General features: G+C 43.9%; 1 protein-coding gene across 2 annotated transcripts in view; it reads left to right on the forward strand.

Annotated features, from left to right (window-relative positions):
- gfra1a (gdnf family receptor alpha 1a) overlaps window positions 1-23,034 on the forward strand; it is a 100,333-nt gene that overhangs the window by 63,026 nt on the left and 14,273 nt on the right. For both annotated transcript variants that reach the window (XM_030106398.1, XM_030106399.1), the window contains 3 exons: window positions 16,912-17,090; window positions 18,677-18,849; window positions 22,035-22,144. In XM_030106398.1, coding sequence (XP_029962258.1) covers window positions 16,912-17,090; window positions 18,677-18,849; window positions 22,035-22,144 — 462 coding nt within the window. The remainder of the gene's footprint in view (window positions 1-16,911; window positions 17,091-18,676; window positions 18,850-22,034; window positions 22,145-23,034) is intronic.

The raw sequence follows: 23,034 nt of genomic DNA on the forward strand, positions 1-23,034 counted from the left end.
AGATGATGACCAAACGGCTGCTACTCAACCACACAGACGTGTAGAGCTGGGAGATACGGTCCAAAATACAGCTCTTTTTTTGGGTAAAATGGCAATTTGTGGTATAAACTTTTTATTCCTCGAAGTTTGACCACAAATACAATTCTGGGTCATTATCACAAACAAACTGCAAAACCTGCACTTTTATTAACCACAGCAAAATTCACAAGAAAAATCGTAAAACAAGTTTGATGCAAAAAAAAAAAAAAAAAAAAGTTAGTGGGGTTGAAACTGACTTCTTCAAATATTCCACAACTGCGTGCGTGACACCACATTCTTTGATCACTGAAAATCAGATCGATGTATCCACATTGTTACAAAAAAGCCGCCTTTAGCGCAAAGGTTCTTTGTGTGACGATGCAATGTTAGGAATTAATACTAATTTTAGGAATTCAACCACTGGTTAACTTCAACACATCCACTCAGGGACAGCAGTCCCACCACTGCCCATCCTGCACTGGCCTGCGAGTCAGTTCTCAAAAAACTGTGAATCATTGGTCTTTGTGTGTATTGGCAGGGCGAGGGGCCATCTCACACATGTTTGGTAGTTTCAATCACTTCAAATAAGTATTTTACTGTCAAAAAAGTGTCAAATACATTTGGATTAAAATCAGAGACTGTTTCTTTTGATCAGTGAGCGAATATAATTTCTCTTAGTGTTTGCTGTTGATGTGCCTGGTCATAATTTGGATCAGTTGTCGTTAGCAGCCTTTTTCTCAGTCTATTTTGAAATTGACCGTCTTAAAGGAGTGTACTTCTGTGCTCATAAGCACTACAAAAGCATGCCAGAAACTATCATAATAAATGACTGAATGCAGCACTGCATGTATGCTGAAGCAGGTAAATAGTTCCGACATATCATGACCACTAAGCCAAGAAATGAAGCATAACAGAACCATCAGAAATAATCCAACAGAAGACCTAACCCACATTCAACACTGGAACAAAACAAACTGAACAGGTGCCGATTGATAAATGTTGACCCATATTTATATTCTTGCAATGCAGCCTCGTCACAAATGTTCCCCAAGTCTGACGACATAATCCAAAGAACGAGATCCACAGTTAAACAGAGGCAACGGCGAGCCAGCTCTCTGCAGCAAGTGGGGAGAAAGAGCCAAACACACACACTGTGCAATAAAAAAAAAGCTTCTCCAACAGATGTATGCATGTTCATGCATGAACGCACATTGTATACAAACAATATTCACATATTATAGAGCAACGGAACAGGAAAAAGAGAAGCTGCACCTCACGGCTGGGTGCTTTAGCAACCAAGAGAAGAAGAAAATAAGCTCCTACCTTTTGACGTCATGCAGCAGATCTGAGGTCATTTCTTCCTGGTCCAACGTCAGAAGTGTGCACACTCATGATCACTTGCACATTGTACACACAAATGAACAAACATGCAAACATAGAACAGCAACAGTAGAAAAGCAGCTGCACCTCACGGCTGGGTGCATTGACACAACCAAACATAACAAAACCTGGACTTTTGCAGCAGATAATGTAGCTGTGATTCACTTTCTAGCTGGGCCAACACCACACAGATCAACTAAACTGTGTGCACACGTGTTAAACTGCTTGCACATTGTATGCACAAACACTGTAGAGTAACAAACAACAACAACACAAGCTGCATCTCAAAGCTGGATTCAGTAAAACCACCAAGCATGAGAAGAATCAAATGAAATCCTCGCTGTTGCCGTCATACAGCAGCTCTGAGTTACTGTACTTTCTTGCTGGTCCAACACCACAAACAACCTAATGTGTGCACACTCGTGCATGAAATCACTTGCACATTATACTATGCTGTACACAAAAGCAACAGTACACAAACATTGTAAAGTGACACTGCAAAGAAGTTCCTGCACCTCAAGGCTGGGTGCAACAAACCCAAGCATGAGGAGAATAAAGTGATCAGGTCCTACTGTCCATGTCTTCATGCAGCTGTTCAGAGGTTCTCCGGTTCACGTTTCCAAGCAGATATCCAGATGATGTTTCATTCCAATTCTCTTATTTCCAAAGTTGAAGTACTCTGATCCAATGGGCCCTTGAACACACCGTCAATGAGAAATTAATGCTTTAAATCTGCACACTCGCGAACACACACACACACACACACACACACAAAATATTGCACTCTGCATACAATGATACTATTAGTGGAATATATGGAACATTAATACAAAACATTTGCCATTTGGTGAAATATTCAGTCCCTTTCGCCACACTTTTCCACCATACTGACATTTGTTTGTGTTGCTGGAGTTCAGTGCAGATATGATCCGAAGAAACGACTCACCTGTGATGCCCAACTCTGATGTTATGAAATCAAGTTTTTCATGCAAGATAATCATTTTGGTTTGTATTTACTTTTTAAATTTACCAGACGTCCCTCTGTGTTTGCTGGATGGAACCACTTCCTCTGCCTGCAGCTGTGAAGGTGTGCTCAGGTTGATTAACTTCAGGTGTGCCTAATTAACAGCCATGGTGCATTCAGGGAAAACTGGGAAAAGGAAAAACTTAACTTTCTGAGGTTTGGAGGGGGAAAAAAATCTGGCATAATCTGACAGATCTCTAATCTCAAACATACTTTTTTATTCTGTTCCAGTTAATTTAAAGTTTTGTTTGCTTTTCAAACTATAAATGCTATGACTTAAAAACTCTTATTTTCCTCAAAATTGTCTTTAAAAGTTAGGTTTTACTTTGTGAATCGATGATCAGAGACACTCTCTTTGGCTGTTCTCTATTTTGTTCAAAATTTGGGTTTAAATGGGTGAATAGCCAACATTCATTTCAATTTACCTACGCAATTTTTTTCAAGCACATTTGTAAAGAAAAAAAAAAGAAAGTATAAATGTGACAATAGAAACGTGTTTGTCAAACTTATGTAGACATGACTTTGCTTGTTTCTTCACTTGGATATAAACAATACATTTTAAAGTAGCAAAATCGATTAAATATGTAAATTAAATGTGGAAAAAAATGCTAATTTGTTACATTAATGTAATTATTTGTATTGAGTGATTTCCACCCCTTGCTTTGTAGTCCAGCATACGTTAACTGGTGTGTGTGTGTGTGTGTGTGTGTGTGTGTGTGTGTGTGTGTGTGTGTGTGTGTGTAGATAATGTCCCCTTTCCAGACATTATCACTGAGTGACAGCCACTAAGTTGTTTGACATTTATCAGCTGATGTTGTCAGATGAACACAGTCAACTTAAAAATAGAAATTTACCAACCGATGGCTGAGTTTCCAGCTCCGCGAACGCACCGTTCACACCGTTTACATTTTAATCAGAATTCCATTACATGATCCACTCACGGCTCACAACAGGCCCAAAGCAACCTGGAAGGTTGTATCTGAAAGCTCACCGGCTCCTTCTTCCTTCTTCGAACCGAGGATTTACTCCCGCTGTCTCCTTTTCCCAAGTCCACACTCTCCAGTCCCGCCAGTCCGTTGCTTCTCACTGCCCTGGGAGTGTCTGCCTCCAACCCACCTGATCACCAGCTCACCTCCACCTGGCGCTGAGTGGGCGTGGCCTGAGGCACAGCTTCAAATTAAGTTACAAGAATAAATAAATAAATAAAAAGAATCAAAATCTGCAGAAACACAAGCAAAATCACCGTCAACTATATAAAAACTTGACAAGTGGTTAGTAAATATTTCTGGGATTAAATTATCATTATGAACAGATGAAATTGTTGGTTAGGAAGAGTTAAATGCAGATCACTAATTTCCCCAATGGGATTAATAACGTTCTTTAGTGGAAACCAGGTTTTCTAAATGAAATAAAATAAAAGCTGATGTATTAATGTGTTCACAGTCAATACTTGGAAAAAGAAGATAAACTCTGAACCTGACAGCAGTCTGAATCACTCATCAGGACACACAGCTGTGTGGTATGATACAGTATTTTCCTGGAAAGTCTCTTTAAGCGCTCCGAAACATTTTAGTTGTCTGATTTCATATGATTTAGTGCAACACATTAATCATTGGCTGCCAAATCTCAAGTCTCAGCAGTTTTTTTTTTCATATGTGTTGCTCACACAAGAGGAAAAGTGTCCAGTTGGATTCAGACTGTTAAAAGAAATAAAAAATCTGATTTATGATCGAAACAGTGAATCAACGGAACCTTTGTCGGTCTGCAGCAGTGTGGGTGTGTTGATACTGAGAGCCACTGTGTGATCAGAGTCTGGATGTCAACCACCAGCAATTAGAGAGGATCAGCGAACTAATGAACAACGAGAATGAACAATTCCATTCAATTCAGCTTTATTTATATAGCACCATTTACAACACAGTCATTTCTTGACACACAGAACATCTGTAGCTGTCTCATGGGAGAGGGACTGAAACACGAGGGCTGGAGAGAAAGTGAACGATCGCTGCAGATAAACTTGGAATCCTGTTTTCTCTGCTCGACGTTTTTGCAGAGGTGTTTGGTGTAAAGTCATCACAGCAAAGACAGGTGGAGCTAGAAGTTTGCGTGGATTGAAAACAAACACATTTAATGCAGCTGCGTGTAAAATCTAGTCTACTAACATGAAGGATTGCGTGGAAACAACTGAAACCGAGCTACTGTTGCTTTATTTTTTCACTTTCAGTCATGTCTAAAAATGTCATATTTTTGCATTTTTCCATTATTGACTCCAGCTTAAATTACTTTATTCTATTCTATTCTATTGTTGTTCCCTTTGTTTAAGTGCAGCGCTGCCAGTATTTCCTCTGCCTTCATCCGTTGCACTGATCCAGGTTCCAGAGCGTCTCTGTTGGCAGGTAGATTAAAACGTGTGTACCGTTAGTCGTCAAATCTGACTGCCGGTAATCCCAGTGATCTATTCATCAGGCCTCCGCCGTGACAGCCTCCCTCTGTCTCTTCTTCCCGGCTCTGTGCAGCCCGAGTGCTGCGCTGGCTGCACGGAGCCGCCATCCCTCAGTATCGATCTGAGAGTCCGGGGCCGTCAGATTGCTTTCAGCAGCCATCACCTCCTCCTGTCATAAAGGAAAAGCTGCACAGATTTCAGCCCGTTTTTAGAGCTCCGAAAAAGAAAAGGGAAGAAAGATGGCTGATGGAAACACAGCTGTGGCGTTGTTCTGGAGGGTGTGGACAGAGCGGATTGATGGGGAAAGGGCTGATGTTGTTATTGATGAGCTATTTGGACCAGGCGGAGGAGGATCCATCCTCCTTTCTCTCTTTTTTTTTTTTTTTTCATTGTCTTATCTCGTTTTTCTGCAGTCAGCAAAAGTCTTCACAGTTAACTGTTTTGCTGTGGACAACGTCGCCTTATTGGCTACTTCTTCGACTTACTATCCTCCCTTTCTGTCTCCATTACTCTCTCACACACACACACACACTCACACACCTGAGAGGGCACCAGCAGGACTAATTATGGACAACAATAACACCCCCCCACACACACACACACACACACACAGTCGCGCTACTCTCCCGGCTGTGTAACAAATTCATTGGCACATCGCTGCCACTATTGTAAATCAATGTGACAGACTCCGAGGTGCCGTGCTGAATACATTCATGCGCCACGAGCTCGCCGCTGCGACTCGCGCCGGCACCGGAGTAAGCAGGCTCTCAAGTCGCTCGATGTCTGCATGAATCTCCGCCGCGGACTGTTTGATGTGCGGTCGGGGAGCGAGCGCCGAGCGCAGCAGGGCTGGGCGATATTGGGGCCCGGGGAACAGGAGCGGGCGATTCGAGCTGGAGACCGGCGCGAGGAGACGCCGCCGCTCGAAATTAAACCCGAGGAAATGGGTGCTGAGGGTATATCCAGATATGAAGGTGGCAGCTGGGCCGAGGTGCCGAGATGAGCAGAGAGAGTTTGAAGCCCCAAAGCCCGGCGTGAGGATGGCGGTTGGGTCTTTCTGCTCTGCGGGGTTCATGGCTGTTGTGTCGGCGTTGGGGCCGGCGGCGGGGGCCTCGGTGGCAGCCGGCGTTCACAGGTGGTGCGGCGTTTGTTCGGCGGGAGCCCGACAGATGTGGAGAGCTGTGGGAACGAGAAGGAAGCATCAGGAGCGACAGTTGTGTGTTTCATCTCCTTTCAATCATCTGTGAGAAAAGCAACTGCCGCGGCATCTGGGACACCCCGAGAAACAAAAGGCTTTTCCTTCCACACTTTCTTCTGCCTGCTGAGTGACAAATTATTTTTGTGCCAACATGGAACTTTGGCTCATGTCGCACATTTTCTACATACATTCAGCCAGTAGGGCAACGGTGGAGACAGAGGCCGTGCAAAATGAAAGGTGAAAACCGAAAATGATGCAGTTAGCATGCCGGGACACGGAATCCCTCAGTGAACTCTGGGACCTGACTTCTTGGCTCCTCTAATATCACCTCCAGCAAACGACCCCTGCCAGGAATCTTCATCAAACGCCCAAAACAACCGAGCCATACATCCATAGGCTGTAGGAGTTGCTGGTCGATCGGCTTTGATTCCACAAAGGAAACAGTTCAGCCGCCTGTATCTGTGAACTCAGTGAGAGTAAACACTTCATCTCCTTTCACCTCAACACTTCAGCAAACGCTCCGGAGTGTATGACTTACCTGAGGCCGGTGAAACGCGCTCTGTCACTTTGCTGTGGTAGTTTACTCAGTATAGACTGATACTCATGATGTTAATCCCTTAATCCTGCGTAGAAATTCAAGCTTCTTTTGTGACGTCTCCCTGGCTTTAATGCGGCCCTGGCTGATTAATTATCCAACAAAATATTCACAGCCACACCTGAAACACTCTGGATTGCAGTTCCGCTTGCAGCACCTGCTGGCGCGCGGTGCAGCAGCTTTCCAGGCAGGTGCATCTGCGCGGCGTTGGAAATGTCAGCGTGGCCATAAACAAAAGCAGGGAGTGAGTTGTTTTCCGACAGCGATTATCATCTCCGCGCATATTTAATGCACACATAAAGACAGCTGCGTCTTTATGGCAGTTTATGAAGTTGTAACTTTTACCCATCGCTCGTATATCCTATAACTTTTTTTTTTCTTTCTTGAACTAGATAAATCCATAGGTGATCAGAAGATTCCTGTATAATGGAGGTGGTTTGTGGTCAGTGCGGGGTGTACGAGCGTGATCGGTGTGGGACCAGGGAGCTCTGTGGGGGCAGTTCACAGAACAATACTGTGCTGGAACTGTGTTTGTGGAGATTATTAAAAAGACATATATTCCCGCCGCAGCCCCACAGGGCCTGCTCTTACCGGCTGATCTCCGCTCCGGCAGTCGGGTTATGAAACCCGCCTCGCTAGAGATTCATCACTGTGGAGAGACGGAGCGCTTCTCTCCTTCTGCTCCTCCCAGTGTCCTCTCGCCTTCATCAGCTGCGTCCCGTCGTTCGTCCTCAGCCTCGGTCTGTTGAATGTATGGAAGAATATATGAATTAAATGAAGCACATGTGTCAAACTTCTGTCCGAACAACATTGACTGTCTCGCTGGCGCCTTGCTGTCAGCTGCTGTTTGCCGTCATGGCGAGACTTTAGACGCAGTTTCCCCGACATCCTCAGTTCAGGGTGTTTATTGAAGGAGAACTCACTGAGATGAATCAATGCATTTTCACAGGGGGGAAAAACATATCAAGCAAATGCAGCGAGACATTTTTCATACAGACCGGCCAATTTATCTGCCATCAACATAGCAATAAACGTTTCAATGAACACTTAAATGAGATTTTCACTATAAAATAAACTGAATCAAATGTCTGCTGCTGACAATGAATTTTAGTCTCTTAACTTGCGTGAAAGAAAAACTTTCAATTGCGGTTTAATTAAATCCAAGCAATGTAACATGAGATTTCCACCTCTTTCTAACAAAACAATGACACCAAATGGGTGTAAAAAAAATCTCTATGGTGGATTTTTTTTCCCCCAGAATTTACTGGATTTTAGAACAAAATGTGCTGAAATGATCACATTAAGAGGCGAGCATCAACCCCCTGTCTACCTGCAGATCTAGTGTGTGTGTGGAGAACTGTCGGTTTCATTTTGGCTGTGAGTCAGATGAAGCTGTAAAAGAGGATAAAAAAAACTGATGGAACGCGTCAAATTGAAATCTGAAGCAAGTCCGGTTTCTTTTCAGGGAGAGAATCTGGGGTGCCGTGACCTGGAAGCCAGAGTCGTCACAAGATGTTTGTCTGTCTGCTGTCAACATGAGTTGTGTATGGCGAGGGCATGAATCTGCTGAGGAGCCGCAGGTCTTTGAGGGAAGCAGGTTTGATGGTGGTGGCTTCGAGTAGTGGAACAAATTCACCCGGCTCTGGCATGCTTTCAGAAATCTAAAAAGAAAAACAGAAAAAAAAAAAAAGAAAAAAAAAATCATCTGAAACCAGCCCTTGAAAGCGGCACTTTCCAAAAAACAGCCTCGATTAGCATTTTTGCATTCCTTTTTTTAACATGCGGTTTGAAAGCTGAGACACGTTGAAGAGCAGGAGAATCAAAGGCGAGAAACTCAGCTGGGATTCAGCCGTACGTGGGTACATCCAGCTTCAGAGGTGTTGAAGGCAACCACTCCACGGCGAGCGGCGCACCTCTAATAGCGTGTTGATATTACAAAGTGCACCTGAGGGCTTCAAAAGGGAATAAGTTTGGGCTGGGATACAGGGCCAGCATAAAGTGAAGAGGAGGGAAAGTTGTGGGTTTTTTTTTTTTTAAAGCCAGCACACAGCCTCTGCCAAAGGGCTCGTATTTCTGCTCCTCCATCAGTTCCAGCACTCATAATCCCAGGTCTGAGGACGGGCAATTTGGACCAAAGGGGGGAATTTCAGGCAAGAAAATAGTTTTCATGTATGAAATTGCAGAAGCTGATGAGGTACCGGGGACGTGTTCTGCATTCAGGTGAGCGAGACGCCGGACTTGTGAGGCAGGGTGGATGAAATGAGGAGAGAAGTGAGGGACTGAACTCACTGAAAAAACTAAACAATGAAATACTATAGTGGTCTGAATATTTTTTTTTTTTCTTTTGGAAACATGCATGGAAAAGTGTCAAAAATCTGATATTGAGATTACAATGTTCTGATTGACAACAGCAAAGGGGCAGAAATAGCAGATGTCAAACGTCAGGTGCTGGAAATCAACGGTGATTCAGGGATCGTGCCGAACTGATAACAAACCAGTGCCAAATGTTTCTGCTAACAAACCATTTAAAGGCTTTAAAGTGCTGATTCTGAAATGTTTCGGATGATGTGCAATGGGAGGAGCAATGAGAGGGACAGTAGCAACGCTGGAGATCTGCTTGAGGAAGTCAGGATTAAAGAAGATGCACCGATATCGGTGTCAGGTCCGACACTGCATAGAGTACTCTTACTCGTAAAAGCTCCCCAAAACAACCTGGCAGGTATAACGTGACGTCGTCTGTCAGCAGCCGGTAGACAAGAGAGGAGGACTCATGCTTGAGATTCTGTGATTGCTCTTTTAATATGAACAATACTGGCTTTACTCCCTCTGCAGCAATTATTCACCCAAATACTGGCAGCAGGCGCAGAAAGTCTGCTGCTTCCTGGTGAGAATGACAGAAGTGCTGAATTATTCGTATCAGTACTCGGCATCGGCAAGTCTGGAACTGGAACAGGTCTGGAACTGGATGTAATGAGTCCTACATTGTGTCCTGTTACAGGTATTGAAAACTCCATAAATCCAACGTTTTTCCAGCCTTGTAAAAGACTTCTATTCAGAACAATACGGTAATTGTCTTCAACAGATTTTCATTCGAGTGCAAGCCAGTAACGCCTAAAAAATTCAAGGTGACCGGTGGGAATAAGCCGGTGTAGCTATAGACGGAAGGGTGTGAAGGTGAGGGAAAGACAGACAGTCGCACTACAGGGATCAATTACCAGGAACTGAGAGTTATGGTATTTGCTGTGCCGAGTGCCATGTGGCTTTATTGCATTGGGACGGTGTTTGGAGAAAAGGGAGATTATTAACCACACAGAAAGAGCAAGAAGTTGAGAGAAAGCCAACAGAGAGCCAGAGGAGCGTTGGATACAAAAGAAAAAAGAGACAGAAGCATGGAAAGATGAGAAAACCTCGAGGCACTTTCTTTCTTTTTTCTTTTTTTTTCCCCCTCACAACTCCACTCTCTCTCTGGTTCTGCTTGTCTTGCACTTTCAAGCATGGAGCCCATTAAAGCAGATGGCAGTGTAACTCACCACTGATAATCAACAGAGAGCGAGAGAAAGAGAGAGGGAGCAGATTCACAGGGAAGAGAGGCCTCAGGCCTCGTTTATTATGTTGGATTTTTCTATTGAATCCGACTGTGCTGTAATTCCTCAAAGTGGGAAGGAGGTACAAAGAAAATAATTCAGACAATCAATAATCGAGACACGTGTCGACCGGAACGTAACCAATTTGGTTCACAATTTATAAATTGAACGTGTGTCGCGACGAAGTTAAGGACACTTATTAATAACTGACTCGGTCAGTGAGACTGTTTCATCACAATGAAGACCAAACGGGGAGAGCAGTTGAACTCGGGGAATAAAAGTCTCGCTTGCTGTTGAATTTCATTTAAATGTTAGATTAACTAATAGAAACACAAGTGGTGCTGACGTTTTTTTAACCCAGGAGTAATTCCATTTGCAAATATTCGTACAAAGCGAAATATCTGGGTGGCAAATGGGCTGCTTTTCAAATTCTGTCGAAAGAAACATGTAAATCTGATTTTACAACCCATTTTACAGCATTAACAGCATCGTGTGTGGGGAAAACTTCTTCAGTCTCAAATACATGTTGGTAAACTGCGATAAAAACTGGAATATCTGAAAAAAATCCACTCATTCACAAGAAGAACACGCAGCTTTATCTCCAACAGCACTGCAGCCCTGTCTTCTAGCGTGATCCATGGGTCTTCTCTAGGTCACTAATACATGCTTGGTTGATTAGTTGGTGTGTGAAGTGGCCTTTGGGGTGAATGAGTTAGCCCGGCTATGGTCGGTTCGGAGTCTGTCGTCCAGAATAATCTTCTCTCTCACTCTGAACTCTAGAAAATAAAGGGGAAAAAATCATTCAGCCATGAAACCAAAGCCGAAGAGCCTCTGCTTAATCAGGACCCCGAAACATTAATTTCATGTTGAGGCTTTAAAACGATCCATTTACTGGCTAATTGTCTTAGCATTGCTTAACATAAAGTGTGTGTGAGTTTAATTTGAAAGCAGAGCCTGAAGGCTTATAAGTGAAACATAGCTGTGTTCTGAATGCTCATTTCCAGCCGTTTATGGAGCTTCATGATTATCTTCAACTGTACACAAGGTGTGTGTTCCCCTTCGTGGCGTCAGCATGTTTGTTGTGTAATCCCCTGCAGCCATGCCACCAGGACAAATCCCCGCATTTATTCTACTTAGCAAACAAAGGCTGTGAATTATAGACAGTCACCCCGGTGGCACAGCGTGGACTCACTGCTGAACACACACACACACACACACAGACACACACACACCTGTCAAACACTTTCCCTTCACCGACCCCGCTGGATTACCGCACGGACTTCACCCGGCCGGCCCTCGGCGGGGGCGTTCGGGAGGGGTCGCTGCTGTAATACGTTCTGTCAGAAACGACAATGACAAACACTGCTGGGAAAACAGGGTGACATTATATTTAAAATAGCCGTAACAAGGACGTTTCCACGCAGCGGCAGTGGTCAGGCTGGAGGCAAGGACGACGGCACGCTCACGTCAATGACACGGCCGCCGCCGCCGCCGCATCCTCCACGACTGCAGCTAACGTGGCAGGGCGCAGTTAACCCTTCGATGGCTGCAGCGCTGTGAGCTGCTGAGGCCAGTATGAAGGTCCAGAAACTGAAGATGAAGATACCTGAACCAGAACCAGAAACATCCCAGACAGGGCCTCGGCGTTTCTTAAACGGTTCCATCCTTGGGATCCGATGGAAGTTTGGTAATCCTTAATGAAGATGTCTGGGTGATTAACAACCGGGAAGGAATGGCACAGAAACGGCATAGAAAGAAATAGAAGTGGATCAGACACACACTCCAACAGTGTGATAGCTTCGGTAGTACAAAGTACTAAGGCTACTTTCTGGTAGCGGCTACAGGATTGGGTTGAGAGGGTTAATGGGGACTCAAAATAATGTCACATAACCCCAGAATCCAACTTTGAAAATTCATCTGTGGAAAAAGTTTCCTGAAAATATTCTTGGTCACCATTCCGACTAACGCTAGCTGCAACAGCTATTGCTGTAAAAACTGGAAAAACTAAACAAAAAGTAAGCATAGCCAAAAGTGGAACAAATACTCAGCATTTGTACTTGAAAAAAAGTAACTTTCAGCCGTTTTCAGATAAACGATGAAGCTAAAAAGCCTTCAGTCAACACTGAGGGATTGAAAAAAAAGAGGCGAAAGCCGATCCCGTTTACATAGACTGCAGCCTTTCAGTACAGATTGTGGGAATCTTAAACCACTGAACGACCCATGAAGGCCAAAACATGACTTGCACCCTGCCCCAAAGCCAAGAGGAGGGGGGAACAGATGGCAGAGTGGAAGAGAGACACCAGAAAAACAAGAGAACTGGAAAGGAGATGTTTGGAGACTGATGATTATGATGATGATGATGAAGAAGGAGGGGAGAGGTAGCGATCGGAATTCATCCAGAGCGACGGAGACATGAGGGAGAGGCGACGTGAGGGAGACCTCCAGACGAGTCGCAGAGCGAGAAACAGAAGATGAGATGAGGGGGCGAGGGTGGAGGAGGGGTGGAGGAGGGGTGGCGTCGAGGGGCGCAAAGGTGGGCGAGGTCGGGATTCGACCCTGCAGTGTCCCGTGGTAATTGAAATTAGGCGGGGGTGGTTGGAGGGGTGGCAGCAAGACTGGAGGAAACAGGCGACATGATAATCAATTTGAGGCTGAATCGGAAACATGAGCCACTGGAGATGGCAAGGGGGGGGGTTCTTCCCCCTACCAGGCCTCCAGATGGCCCCGGCCCCGGCCCTGTGTGGGCCCTGTCAGAGCCCGCAGTGTGTGTGTGTGCGTGTGTTTTTGAGAGACAGTGCCATCTGCTTGGAGTGCATGGGGAGTTCAGCAGATGCATTTGCCAACGCTAGGGGCGCCGGAGGGCTTTGGGTGGCGCGGTGCGTGCACGCTCACGTAGGGGCGTGTGTGGAGATTTGCTAATCTGGACTCACACACCCACAGACACACACATACTCAAGAATTTCTACACATTTATGCAGGCATGATACTGCTGCCTCAGCAGTAATAATAATGCACAGCCCGGAGTATGTTCAACAAGCTGTTCAGGCTCATATCATGACACTTGGTGGAAACTCAGATTATTCATTCAGCTCTGGTAAGAGGATGACAAATTAGCAAAGGGTCAATATGGCACACTCTGTTTTTGTGACATTATGACTGAAAGCCAGCCACAGAGTTGCCGCTTCCTCTAAATAAGAGATAAAAACAGGCTGAGATCTTGGAGTGAGTTGAGGCCAGATGATGACATACCTCAGTGCAACCTGAAACTGCCAAACTCTGCCGACAGAACAGCCGAACGTAGCTTCTCAGTGGGGAAACAGGTGGATTTCTGCAGGTGCGTGACCTATTTATCACATTACATCTACTTGGAAATTGATTTCCACTGTCAGGACAGGTGTCTTCTTTACCGTGTGAAACTCTGGAGCAGGGAGCTTTGTGTTCATTCAGTCAGAGAGGAAAGACGAGTTCATCAGACTGTCAGTCAGAGTTTGTGAAGCTTTTTTGTTGCGATGTAAGTGGATTATTAGAGCGTTATCAGAGCGGAACTGGAAGATAAAAAGAGAGCAGAGACAAAGCTCTCAATCAGACTCTTTCAGGTAAATTCAAAGCTAAATGGCCAAAGGAATTAGGCACTTACTTATGAAGCGACAGAAAAAAGTATATGGTTTATTTAGTCAAGCATAATGGTTTTAAAAAGCAAACATCAAAGAATCTTCAAAACTCTTAATCTACTAATGCTGCCGCACAGGCTCAAGCAGTGACTCGCTGACATTTCCTTCCTTTAGTTTTTCTTCCTATCCTTAATCTTCTTTCCTTCGGTAAATGTTAAAGCTGCAGTATAATTGCTCTGCCATTTAGACCAGAGTATTCACAAAAGTGTTTTGGATCTTGAAAGCCAACAAAGGCCTCTCAGTTTTACACGTAAATAATGTTAAAAACGTCTCTGGGTCTTCGTGAGCGACGGCAGTTAAGCTGTGGATTTTTAGCAGGCATATTGATATTTGGCTGCACATTAGCGATGTCTCTTGCAGTGTCTCGGCTCATAGCGAGAAGGTTGTGGGTTTGATTCCAGGTGCAGCCTTAATTTTTAAGAAAATGCATGTTTTCTTCAGGTATTTTGGTTTCATAGCAAAGTATTTTGGCAGCTGATTTGGTAGAAATATCAGTGCATAACTGGTACACATAGGAACTTAGCTGAGATGTTGATATCGAGCTTTGAATATCAGGCAGTTGGTTTGTGCCGCCAGAAACGGACGCCAAACTCCATTGGTCCCAATGGAGGTTGTGCACCTTGCAATGGTGTGTGAAAGGGTGACTGTGAAGCAGTGAACATGATCCGTTTAGGTGAAATCCCGGCCACCACAGGCAAAACCTATCCCAACAGGCTGCTTCAAAACCAGGCGATCAAAAAAAGGCCAACAGAAGACGTTCAAACTCCACACAGGCTCCAACATAACAGGGTCTAGCAATGCCCCCAAAGTTATCCTGTGAACAAATTTAGTTGTCAGTGTAACGTTAAAGTAGAGACGCAGTGCAAAAAAAAAAAAAAAAGGTGTTGGTATTGAGGGCACAACCCAGAGGTGAAGTTGCCAATTAACCTGGAAGCTGGAGAAGTGGGAGTGGATCAGAGGCAGCAGGACGGGCAGCGAGGTGAGCAGGGGGCAGGCAAGCAAGTAAGCGAGGTGACAAAGACGGACAACTACAAAGTGGAGTAATGGGACGAATTGCCAACGACTGAGTCAGCGCCGGCCGACTCCCCGAAAAGACTCCTGAAGGTTTCAGGGAGCATTCATCTTCAACCATCTCCTCCTCTGTCGCAGAACAAACAGCTTCCACCCCGTGGCCAATTAATCCATCCCCCGGACCATCAACCCCCGCACCCCCCCGCCTCGTGTCTCTTTTAATCTCCCTCTTTCCCCTCCTCCTTCGCCTTGATGTGCTGAATCTTATTAGCACAGTTTGCTCGGAACAACAACTCTCCAATCAGCCGATCGGTTTGTCGGCTCGCTAACGCTCCGGCTGCCCCCCCCCCCCCCCCCCCCCCCACTTCCCCCACTCCCTCCCTTCCCTCTAACCGCCACTCCTGCATGCCTGTCACACTGTGTTTCACCTGTTTTAATTAAGAGATTTTTCTCTCCCAAAAAATAAATCAAGAAAAGAGGGGGAGAAGTGTATGAAAATGTTAATTAATGGCAGATTGAGGGGGATCCAAGCAATTAGCGTGGGCTCGCAGATAGGTCAGCGGCGGCCACTTTGATGACTGCAAGAGATCCACACACACACACTTATCGTACACACACTTCATTATGAGTATCTTTAGGCAGCTACAGACGAGCGCTGATGTTTGATTGAGGCTAAACTGGAATGCTTGATCACAAACAGGATTTTGACCAAAAACCAAAGAAACGGCAGCTGACAGGTGGATGAAGAGGGTAAAAAAAACATATGTGGGTTACATTCCAGCTTTCTTCACTTTTTCTCTGCCTCGTTCGCTCTCTGCCTCTCTCTCTATTTCTGCACTTTGTTGTGGAGACGCTGCCGCCTGGGGAGTTGAATTCCTTTTGTTTCGTAATGATACGATCTGTAGGTGTATTTTCTGTGTTGTGTGGAGACACTCTGATTCTAGATGTTCTTTTAGTGGTTGCAGATATTTGTGTTTCAGCACGAAATGATCCCATTTTATTATTTTTGCCTTGGCATGATGGGTCAGCATGGTTTCAGTGAGGGTGAACCTACTCAGTGCAGGTAAAACCTTTGAAACCATTATGAAAAACTAAGATTTAAACAGAACATTTCAACACAGGACTGTTGATCTTGGTTATTTCAAGATGTGGAAATCAGATAGATTTTCTTTATATGTAATGCAAATCTGTTGGACAGTGTAAAACTGTTAAAAATAACATTGAAACTGCAAATTACAAAACATTCAACAGAAGCACATTCTGTGGAGTGTACTCCCATTGGATACTCTGTAATTGATTTGAATTAAATAAGTTGTAAATGCCATCGACTTTTGCCATCGATTTAGTTTTCTTTTGGAAATGGGCCATATCTATCAAAGATTCCTTGTTTTGTGTAAAAAGAGCTGCTTGTGACTTTGTTACATTTCAGTTTCAAAAAAAACTTGGGCCGTACAGTGTCTTGTAGGAATTTTGATAAACACTTATGCAGATGATGCTAATGTCTTTGTGCTTCGAGATCTGATCTTCCAAACAATAGTGTTCTTTCTCTTGCTTCTTATTGACACCAAGGCACACATTTTGTGATCAAGTTTTTCTTCGTTATGGAAGAAGTGAATGTTTCTACAAAAACTTTTTGCAATTTGCATCAAAAATGGCTTCAATCTTAACATAAAGCCAATTCTGATTATATTTTCTGAAGCAAAAACACAACGGAATGTCCAAAACTGTTGTATTTTGCAGGATTTTGCATACATCTACAAACTGTTGTTTTCCTGGTTGTTTCCTGGATTAGAGCCCCTTGCGGGCCAGTTTTGGCACACGAGCCTTGTGTTTTGCCACTTGTTCAACTTTTGCAATATACATATCACAGTAAATTTGCCAGATATTGTCAAGTTTCTGGCAGTGTTGAATCATGTTGCAGTCCTAATTACAGCTGCAGGATTGTCACCGTTTCTTCTTTTCCGCTCCCCCTCCCCCATGTTGCCAGGCGAGCCCGCCGTGGCCAGAGAGAACAACTGCCTCAACGCCGCCAAGGCCTGCAACCTCAACGACACCTGCAAGAAGTACCGCTCGGCCTACATCAGCCCGTGCACCAGCCGCGTCTCCACCGCCGAGGTCTGCAACAAGAGGAAGTGCCACAAGGCCCTGAGGCAGTTCTTTGACAAGGCAAGGCACCTCCGACAGCAGCTCATCAATAAATACATAAATAAATAAATAACAAAAAGAAGCAATGGAGGCTCATGATCGACTGATGTTGGGTAACAGCTGACCTCCACAGAGATCTGGAGGATCAAGTCTCTTCTGGATCAGTTAGAGGTTCCTGAGGGAGTAATACCCTGGACCTTTTTCTGTTCTGGGTTTTGCTTTTTTCCTTTATTTTTTTCTTCACAATGATTCACTCATCAAGCACAAAAGATGTTTTGGCTGTCGGTTCCATATTGTTAAAAAAAAAATATGATGTGAAGCGTCGTAATTACATCGCAGCTCCTGTGATGTCCGTCTGGAAGAACTTCAACTGAGCAGCAGTGTGAATACATGGAAATCTAAAAGACTGAAAGACATTGTTAATCTTGCTGTGATGTATATTTTCCTTTTTTTGACTGAAAATTCTCAGCCTGCACAGCCTCAAGCTTTGTTTCCTCTGTTGTTGAGATAAATCTATGAGCACATTCATTTGTCACAGCATCTGACATCAGATTGTAAATGCTGTGCTGATAAGAAACACTAAGACAGATCATTTTTAATATTGCGGCATATTCCTCTTTTAAATTATGCCAATTGCTTCTCCAAATTTTGTCATTTGCACATTTTTAAGTTATTTTTTTGCCTGAATATAAATGCTAAACCGATCCTTTATTAGAACAACAAATACACTTCCTGCAATCAATACATTTGGAAAATTAACATTTCTCGCTACGAAACTTCACTACATCCTTAAAAATGTAAAATTCAATATGTATGATCCGAAATACCTCAAAAGCATTTTCTTGATTTCTCTCTGTTGTTCTAATAAGAATATCTTCTCTAAACATCATTAATGGCCTTTTTTTTTGCTTGATTTTCATCACTAACATATATTAGAACATCATATCCCCTTGCACAGCGTAAAGACGCAATATTATAAATAATATTGAGTGAACAAAAGTCTAAAATTGCCCCAAAAATAATACAAGCATCTTTCTTGTTCGCTTGGTAATGCAAACAAATACATTGATTGATCAGAGCAGCTTGAAGCAGCTGTGGAAAAACTGAATTGTGGAGAAGAGACGTTAACAGTAATACAGCTGGTTATATAGATGTAGAATCCAAAATATGAAACAAAATGGTAATATTGTGCAGAATTTTCTCTTTCCCCCCCACCGTACAGGAAAACCTCTAGATTAATCTGTGAAAACATTTAAATTTTGTAGATTTACAATGCTGTCTTACAGTCATTTCGCCATTTATTCAGTTTTTTTCTCCATCAAATAAGAATCTGGTTTCATCTTGTTTGTATTGAAGCATCAGAATATCTTTAAAATGTTTTTATTATTGTACAAAATGTATCATAATTGAACACAGTCTTCTTTGCAAGAAGTTCTCATTCACCACGTTATCGTCCAGTTTAATCTTTTTGTTTTAATCAGTTAATTTAATCAACGTGTTCAGAGCAAAGCCGCTCTCGTCAGCTCATTTGCATTGAATTAGCATTAACTTCAGAGATTAAACATTAAATTCTAGACATCCACATTCAGTGTGGCGATTCCTTGCAGGTCCCTCCGAAGCACAGCTACGGCATGCTGTTCTGCTCGTGTCCGATCAGCGACCAGACGGCGTGCTCCGAGCGAAGGCGTCAGACCATCGTCCCCGTCTGCTCGTACGAAGAGAAGCAGATGCCCAACTGTCTGGAGCTGCAGGCCTCCTGCAAGACCAACTACATCTGCAGGTCAGAAAATCAACGCCCTGGTCCCCCTCAGCCTGGCCTGAACCCACACCACAACAGAAACAATGCAGCTGAACTACGAGGGCTGCTGTAGTGCAGACAGACACAAGGCATTGTGGGTATTGTAGTGGGGCTACAATGATTAGTCGACGAGGGAGCCGTGGGTCTACAATGGGCTTAACAATAAACTTGATTGTTAGTTTGACTGGTAAGTCGATACTTCCTTGTTAGCACCTTGGCGCTGGTTCGTGGAAGCCGGCCCTGGTTGGCGCGTCGTCATCAGCTCCAGTTGCAGTGATGCTGTTAACAATTGTAAAATAACACTGTGCAGCATTAATGGAAATAAATCTGACCGGCAAACATTCTCACCGAGGTGAAAATCACACTGACATTGGTTAAAATGTGGTAAAGATCTGCAGAACTCATCAAAACTCTACCAGCGCTGGATTGGAGTGGCCGTTAAAGAAAAACCATTCAAGTACCCGAAGAACAATCATTTTAAATCAACAAGACGTCTTGGTTTGAATCTGTTTTATCTTCAGTGTTTTCTGCTTCCCTCTCAGCCCGTCACAGGCATCCCACCTCTTCTCTGCAGCCAAACCTCTCTCTTGCCTCATTCTGTCATGTTTGCATAAATTGCACAGCAGCCTCTGTCGGTGTTTCATGTATTTTATCACCTTAATGCTGAAAATGCACCAAGCAAAAACAACCAACCTGGTGGTCAGATTATAGGCGGCACGGTGGATCAGTGGTTATTCCTGTTCTCATGACTAGTTCGCATGTGCTTCCTTTGCCTTAGGTATGAATGTGGAGATACACAGGTTGTTGTCGGTGTATAGAATGAGGTCCAGCTGTGCACCGTGGAAAGGTTAAATACTGTTTAAGAACACTGAAACAATTTCAAGTTAAAACACAAAACGTCGCACAAAGGTGGAACTTTTTGAAAATGCTCCGTCTCAGTGTTAACATGGGCTAAATGCAACTTTCTTGAAATGCTGCTACAGCGCTGTGCACGCACACGAACGGCTGCTCTGCACATGCTCAGTCGATCGACAATAGCAGTGTTTTCCTCCAGAGCGTCAGGACTGCAGATTCTCCTGGACTTGGGAGTTTCAGAGTTGATTGTTACTGTAATGGCAATGCAGCGTGGTCCAACTCACGGCCTAACATGCTAACTACATCATTTCCTCTGGAAACGGACATAGTGTTCATCATGTTTTAGTGTAAAAATGGCGCAAAAATGACACATTTTCATTTGAAAGGTTGCATAAATGCCACAAAACTGCTTAAGTGCTTGAACGTAATGACTATAATGCGTATGTCCGATCACCGTTGGGTTGTTAGACATCAGGTTCAGCTCGCAGCCATGTTGGATGATGGGAATTCACTGCAGCGACCAGCAGAAATAAAGAGTTTTCCTTCTTTTCTGAGGTCTCAGTCACTCCCACACACCTTTCACCAAACACCGCAGGGGTTCTGCATTAAGAGTCTCTCACTGATGGACATCTGATGCAGATCCTGTGCGTGTGTGCGTGTGTGTGTGTGTCTGTGTGTGTGTGTGTGTTCTGCAGCCTCTGGAGTCTTGTGGGTCTCTGGGATTAAATGGAAGCATTAAGCATCATAAATGAGCTCCATTTGGACTGCAGCCTCAGGTCTCCCTCCTCTTTCTCCACTCAGCAGCAGTAAATTCCAGCCGCAAATGTCTCTCCTTCCTCCCATATTTGTCTTCTTTTTTTTTTTTTTTTTATTTTTTAACGTACATTTTTTTGGGAGATGCATTTGTGGGGCCGTGTATCCGTCAGACATACGCTCAGCGCTGAACAACAGGTCTGTGCAGCGCGGCCGCCTCCCGCTCCGTTTGTCGGATGGCGCTGATGGATTAGAGGCGTGCGTCTGCAGCAGCTCCCTCGCCATATGTCAGGTGTGGTATACTGGCTGCTGCTGACAGGCCTCGCCGCTCCGCCTGCTCCGCGGCAGACTGCTGCGATGAGACGGAGCGCGCTGGGAGGGCATATATGCGAGCGTGTGATGTGCGCCGCTTGGCACACGCTCACAAGTGTTTCACAGTGGGAGGTTGTAAGTTTCACTTTCAGATGCTCAGAAATCCTTTTAAAGCCTGGATTTTCATGAGGATGGAGCACTTTTTAAAAACATTTCCATCTTTTCAGTTTCACTTTATTTGAAGAAACCGAACCAAAGCAGCAGAAACCACGAATAAATTCAGGCCTCACAGGGATACTTGACCGGTCTGAGTATCGAACTAAAAATGTTTTGTTTTCTTATTAGCTGTTTTGAACTGTCTTTGTTTGGATAATTATTTTTAAATTTCATTTAATTAATTACTTGTGTGTCTAATGTTTGTTTTTTCTTATTAATTGGACTTTTTTTGTATTTATTTTTCTGATTGATGAAATGAATATATTGTTATGATTATCATTATTAATATTTTTTTTAATTAATTTATTTATTGACAATGATAAGTATCACTAGAATAACATTAAATGAAAAATTTAGTTCAAAAATTGTAAAAATTCAAGTGTGAATGAATTAAGAAAAAGTACTTGAAAATGTTTTTATGCAACATTTATATATTTATTAGGGATTCACTGCATTATGTTTCATATAATATTAATATAAGTCAAAAATAATGATATTCAGAAAATGAAGGATTTTCTTATAAAAGTTTTAAAAAATGGTGAAATGCTTTAAATTAAAACAAAATTAAGAACTAAATGCTGAAACAGTGGGGAAAATCTTTTACATTTCTGGAATTCAAATGCAGCGTCGGGCAGCTTTGTTCTGTCTGAGTCCTGCAGTCGGTCCGTCTCACTTAAGCACGCTTCAGTCGGACTTCCTTGGGAATCCAAAACTCCGTTTCAATTTCACATGCCGCTGCACCTGCGGCCAAAGTGTAAACAAACATTTGCGGAGGCAGCAAATGACACAGAACGGACTTGGTGGCGAATTGCCTTTTAGCCTGGTTCATTAGGGGATATGAAGCGGCGGCGGCGTGCAGAAGAGGGTCATCTTCCTCCACTGAAGGCAGCTATTAAGAAGCCTAATTAAATAGAGAGAAATGACTTCCAGCGCACACTAATTTGGACTTGGCTGCGTATTTACAGTCAGATATTGGAACCACGGTTGCGTGTTTGTCTCTGAAGTAGTTGTGGATCTGTCTTGCGTTTAAGGTCACGACTCGCCGACTTCTTCGTCAACTGCCAGCCGGAGCCTCGCTCGCTGTCGGGCTGCCTGAAGGAAAACTACGCCGACTGCCTCCTCGCCTACTCGGGACTGATCGGTGAGCCCAACAGCTTTAATTTCTCTGACTGTCCGGGATCCAATTTGAAACTTTTAATGATCTGAAGCATGATTTTAATGTTCCAGTGATATTTACTTTCGAAAGCACTTCGAATGATCCTGAATTTTTGGTGGTGGAAGTGCTGCTTCTGCACCGCGGCCATAGTAAACAGTTCTTGTGCACATGCTCAGTGGTGCTCGACCTCGAACTCCATTCTCCAGCTCTTCATGTGGTCACAAACACGACAGACTGTCCACAGCCGGTCCTCTCAAGACACCAGGCTCAGACCTCACGTACACGGTGTCCAGGCAGCAGCGCCAATTCATTCTGCCTACTGCGAAACAAAAAGACCTGCTCTGGAGCGCAGCCAGCTCCGGGGAACAATCCACTGGGAGAGCGAGAAATCACTGACTGAAGCTATTTACTTTCCCTCACGGAGAGAGAGCCTATTCTTCAACCGCAGCTCCTCTGCATCCCGTTTCCCCCAGGAACTCTGCTCCCGCTGTGCACAGGAGGGAGGGGGAAAAAAAACACTAAACAAACTAAAACCTGTGCAGCAACAACAATGTATTACCCAGTTTTTACCACGAGGGAGATGTGACTTGACATTTGAAGCGTTTTGACAACGTCTTACCTGAAATGAGCCACGGCATTACACCAAATTCACCGTCCTTTCTAAAACATCTCTGTGTTCTGCTTTGCAGTTGAATGATTGATTAATGATGATGAAGAATGATTGAAATTTTAACTTTTCTGGAACAGTAGACGGTGACAGTGATATCAACTGCCTCAGATATCAACATATAACTCTGAGTCATCTGAATAGACGCTGGAAGCGAAGTCAATGTCTGTTCATTAAGCATCGTGCATCATGGCCATTCCCGTACTGA

This window comes from Salarias fasciatus, chromosome 13 (genome assembly GCF_902148845.1).
Source record: "Salarias fasciatus chromosome 13, fSalaFa1.1, whole genome shotgun sequence".
Classification (NCBI taxonomy): domain Eukaryota; kingdom Metazoa; phylum Chordata; class Actinopteri; order Blenniiformes; family Blenniidae; genus Salarias; species Salarias fasciatus.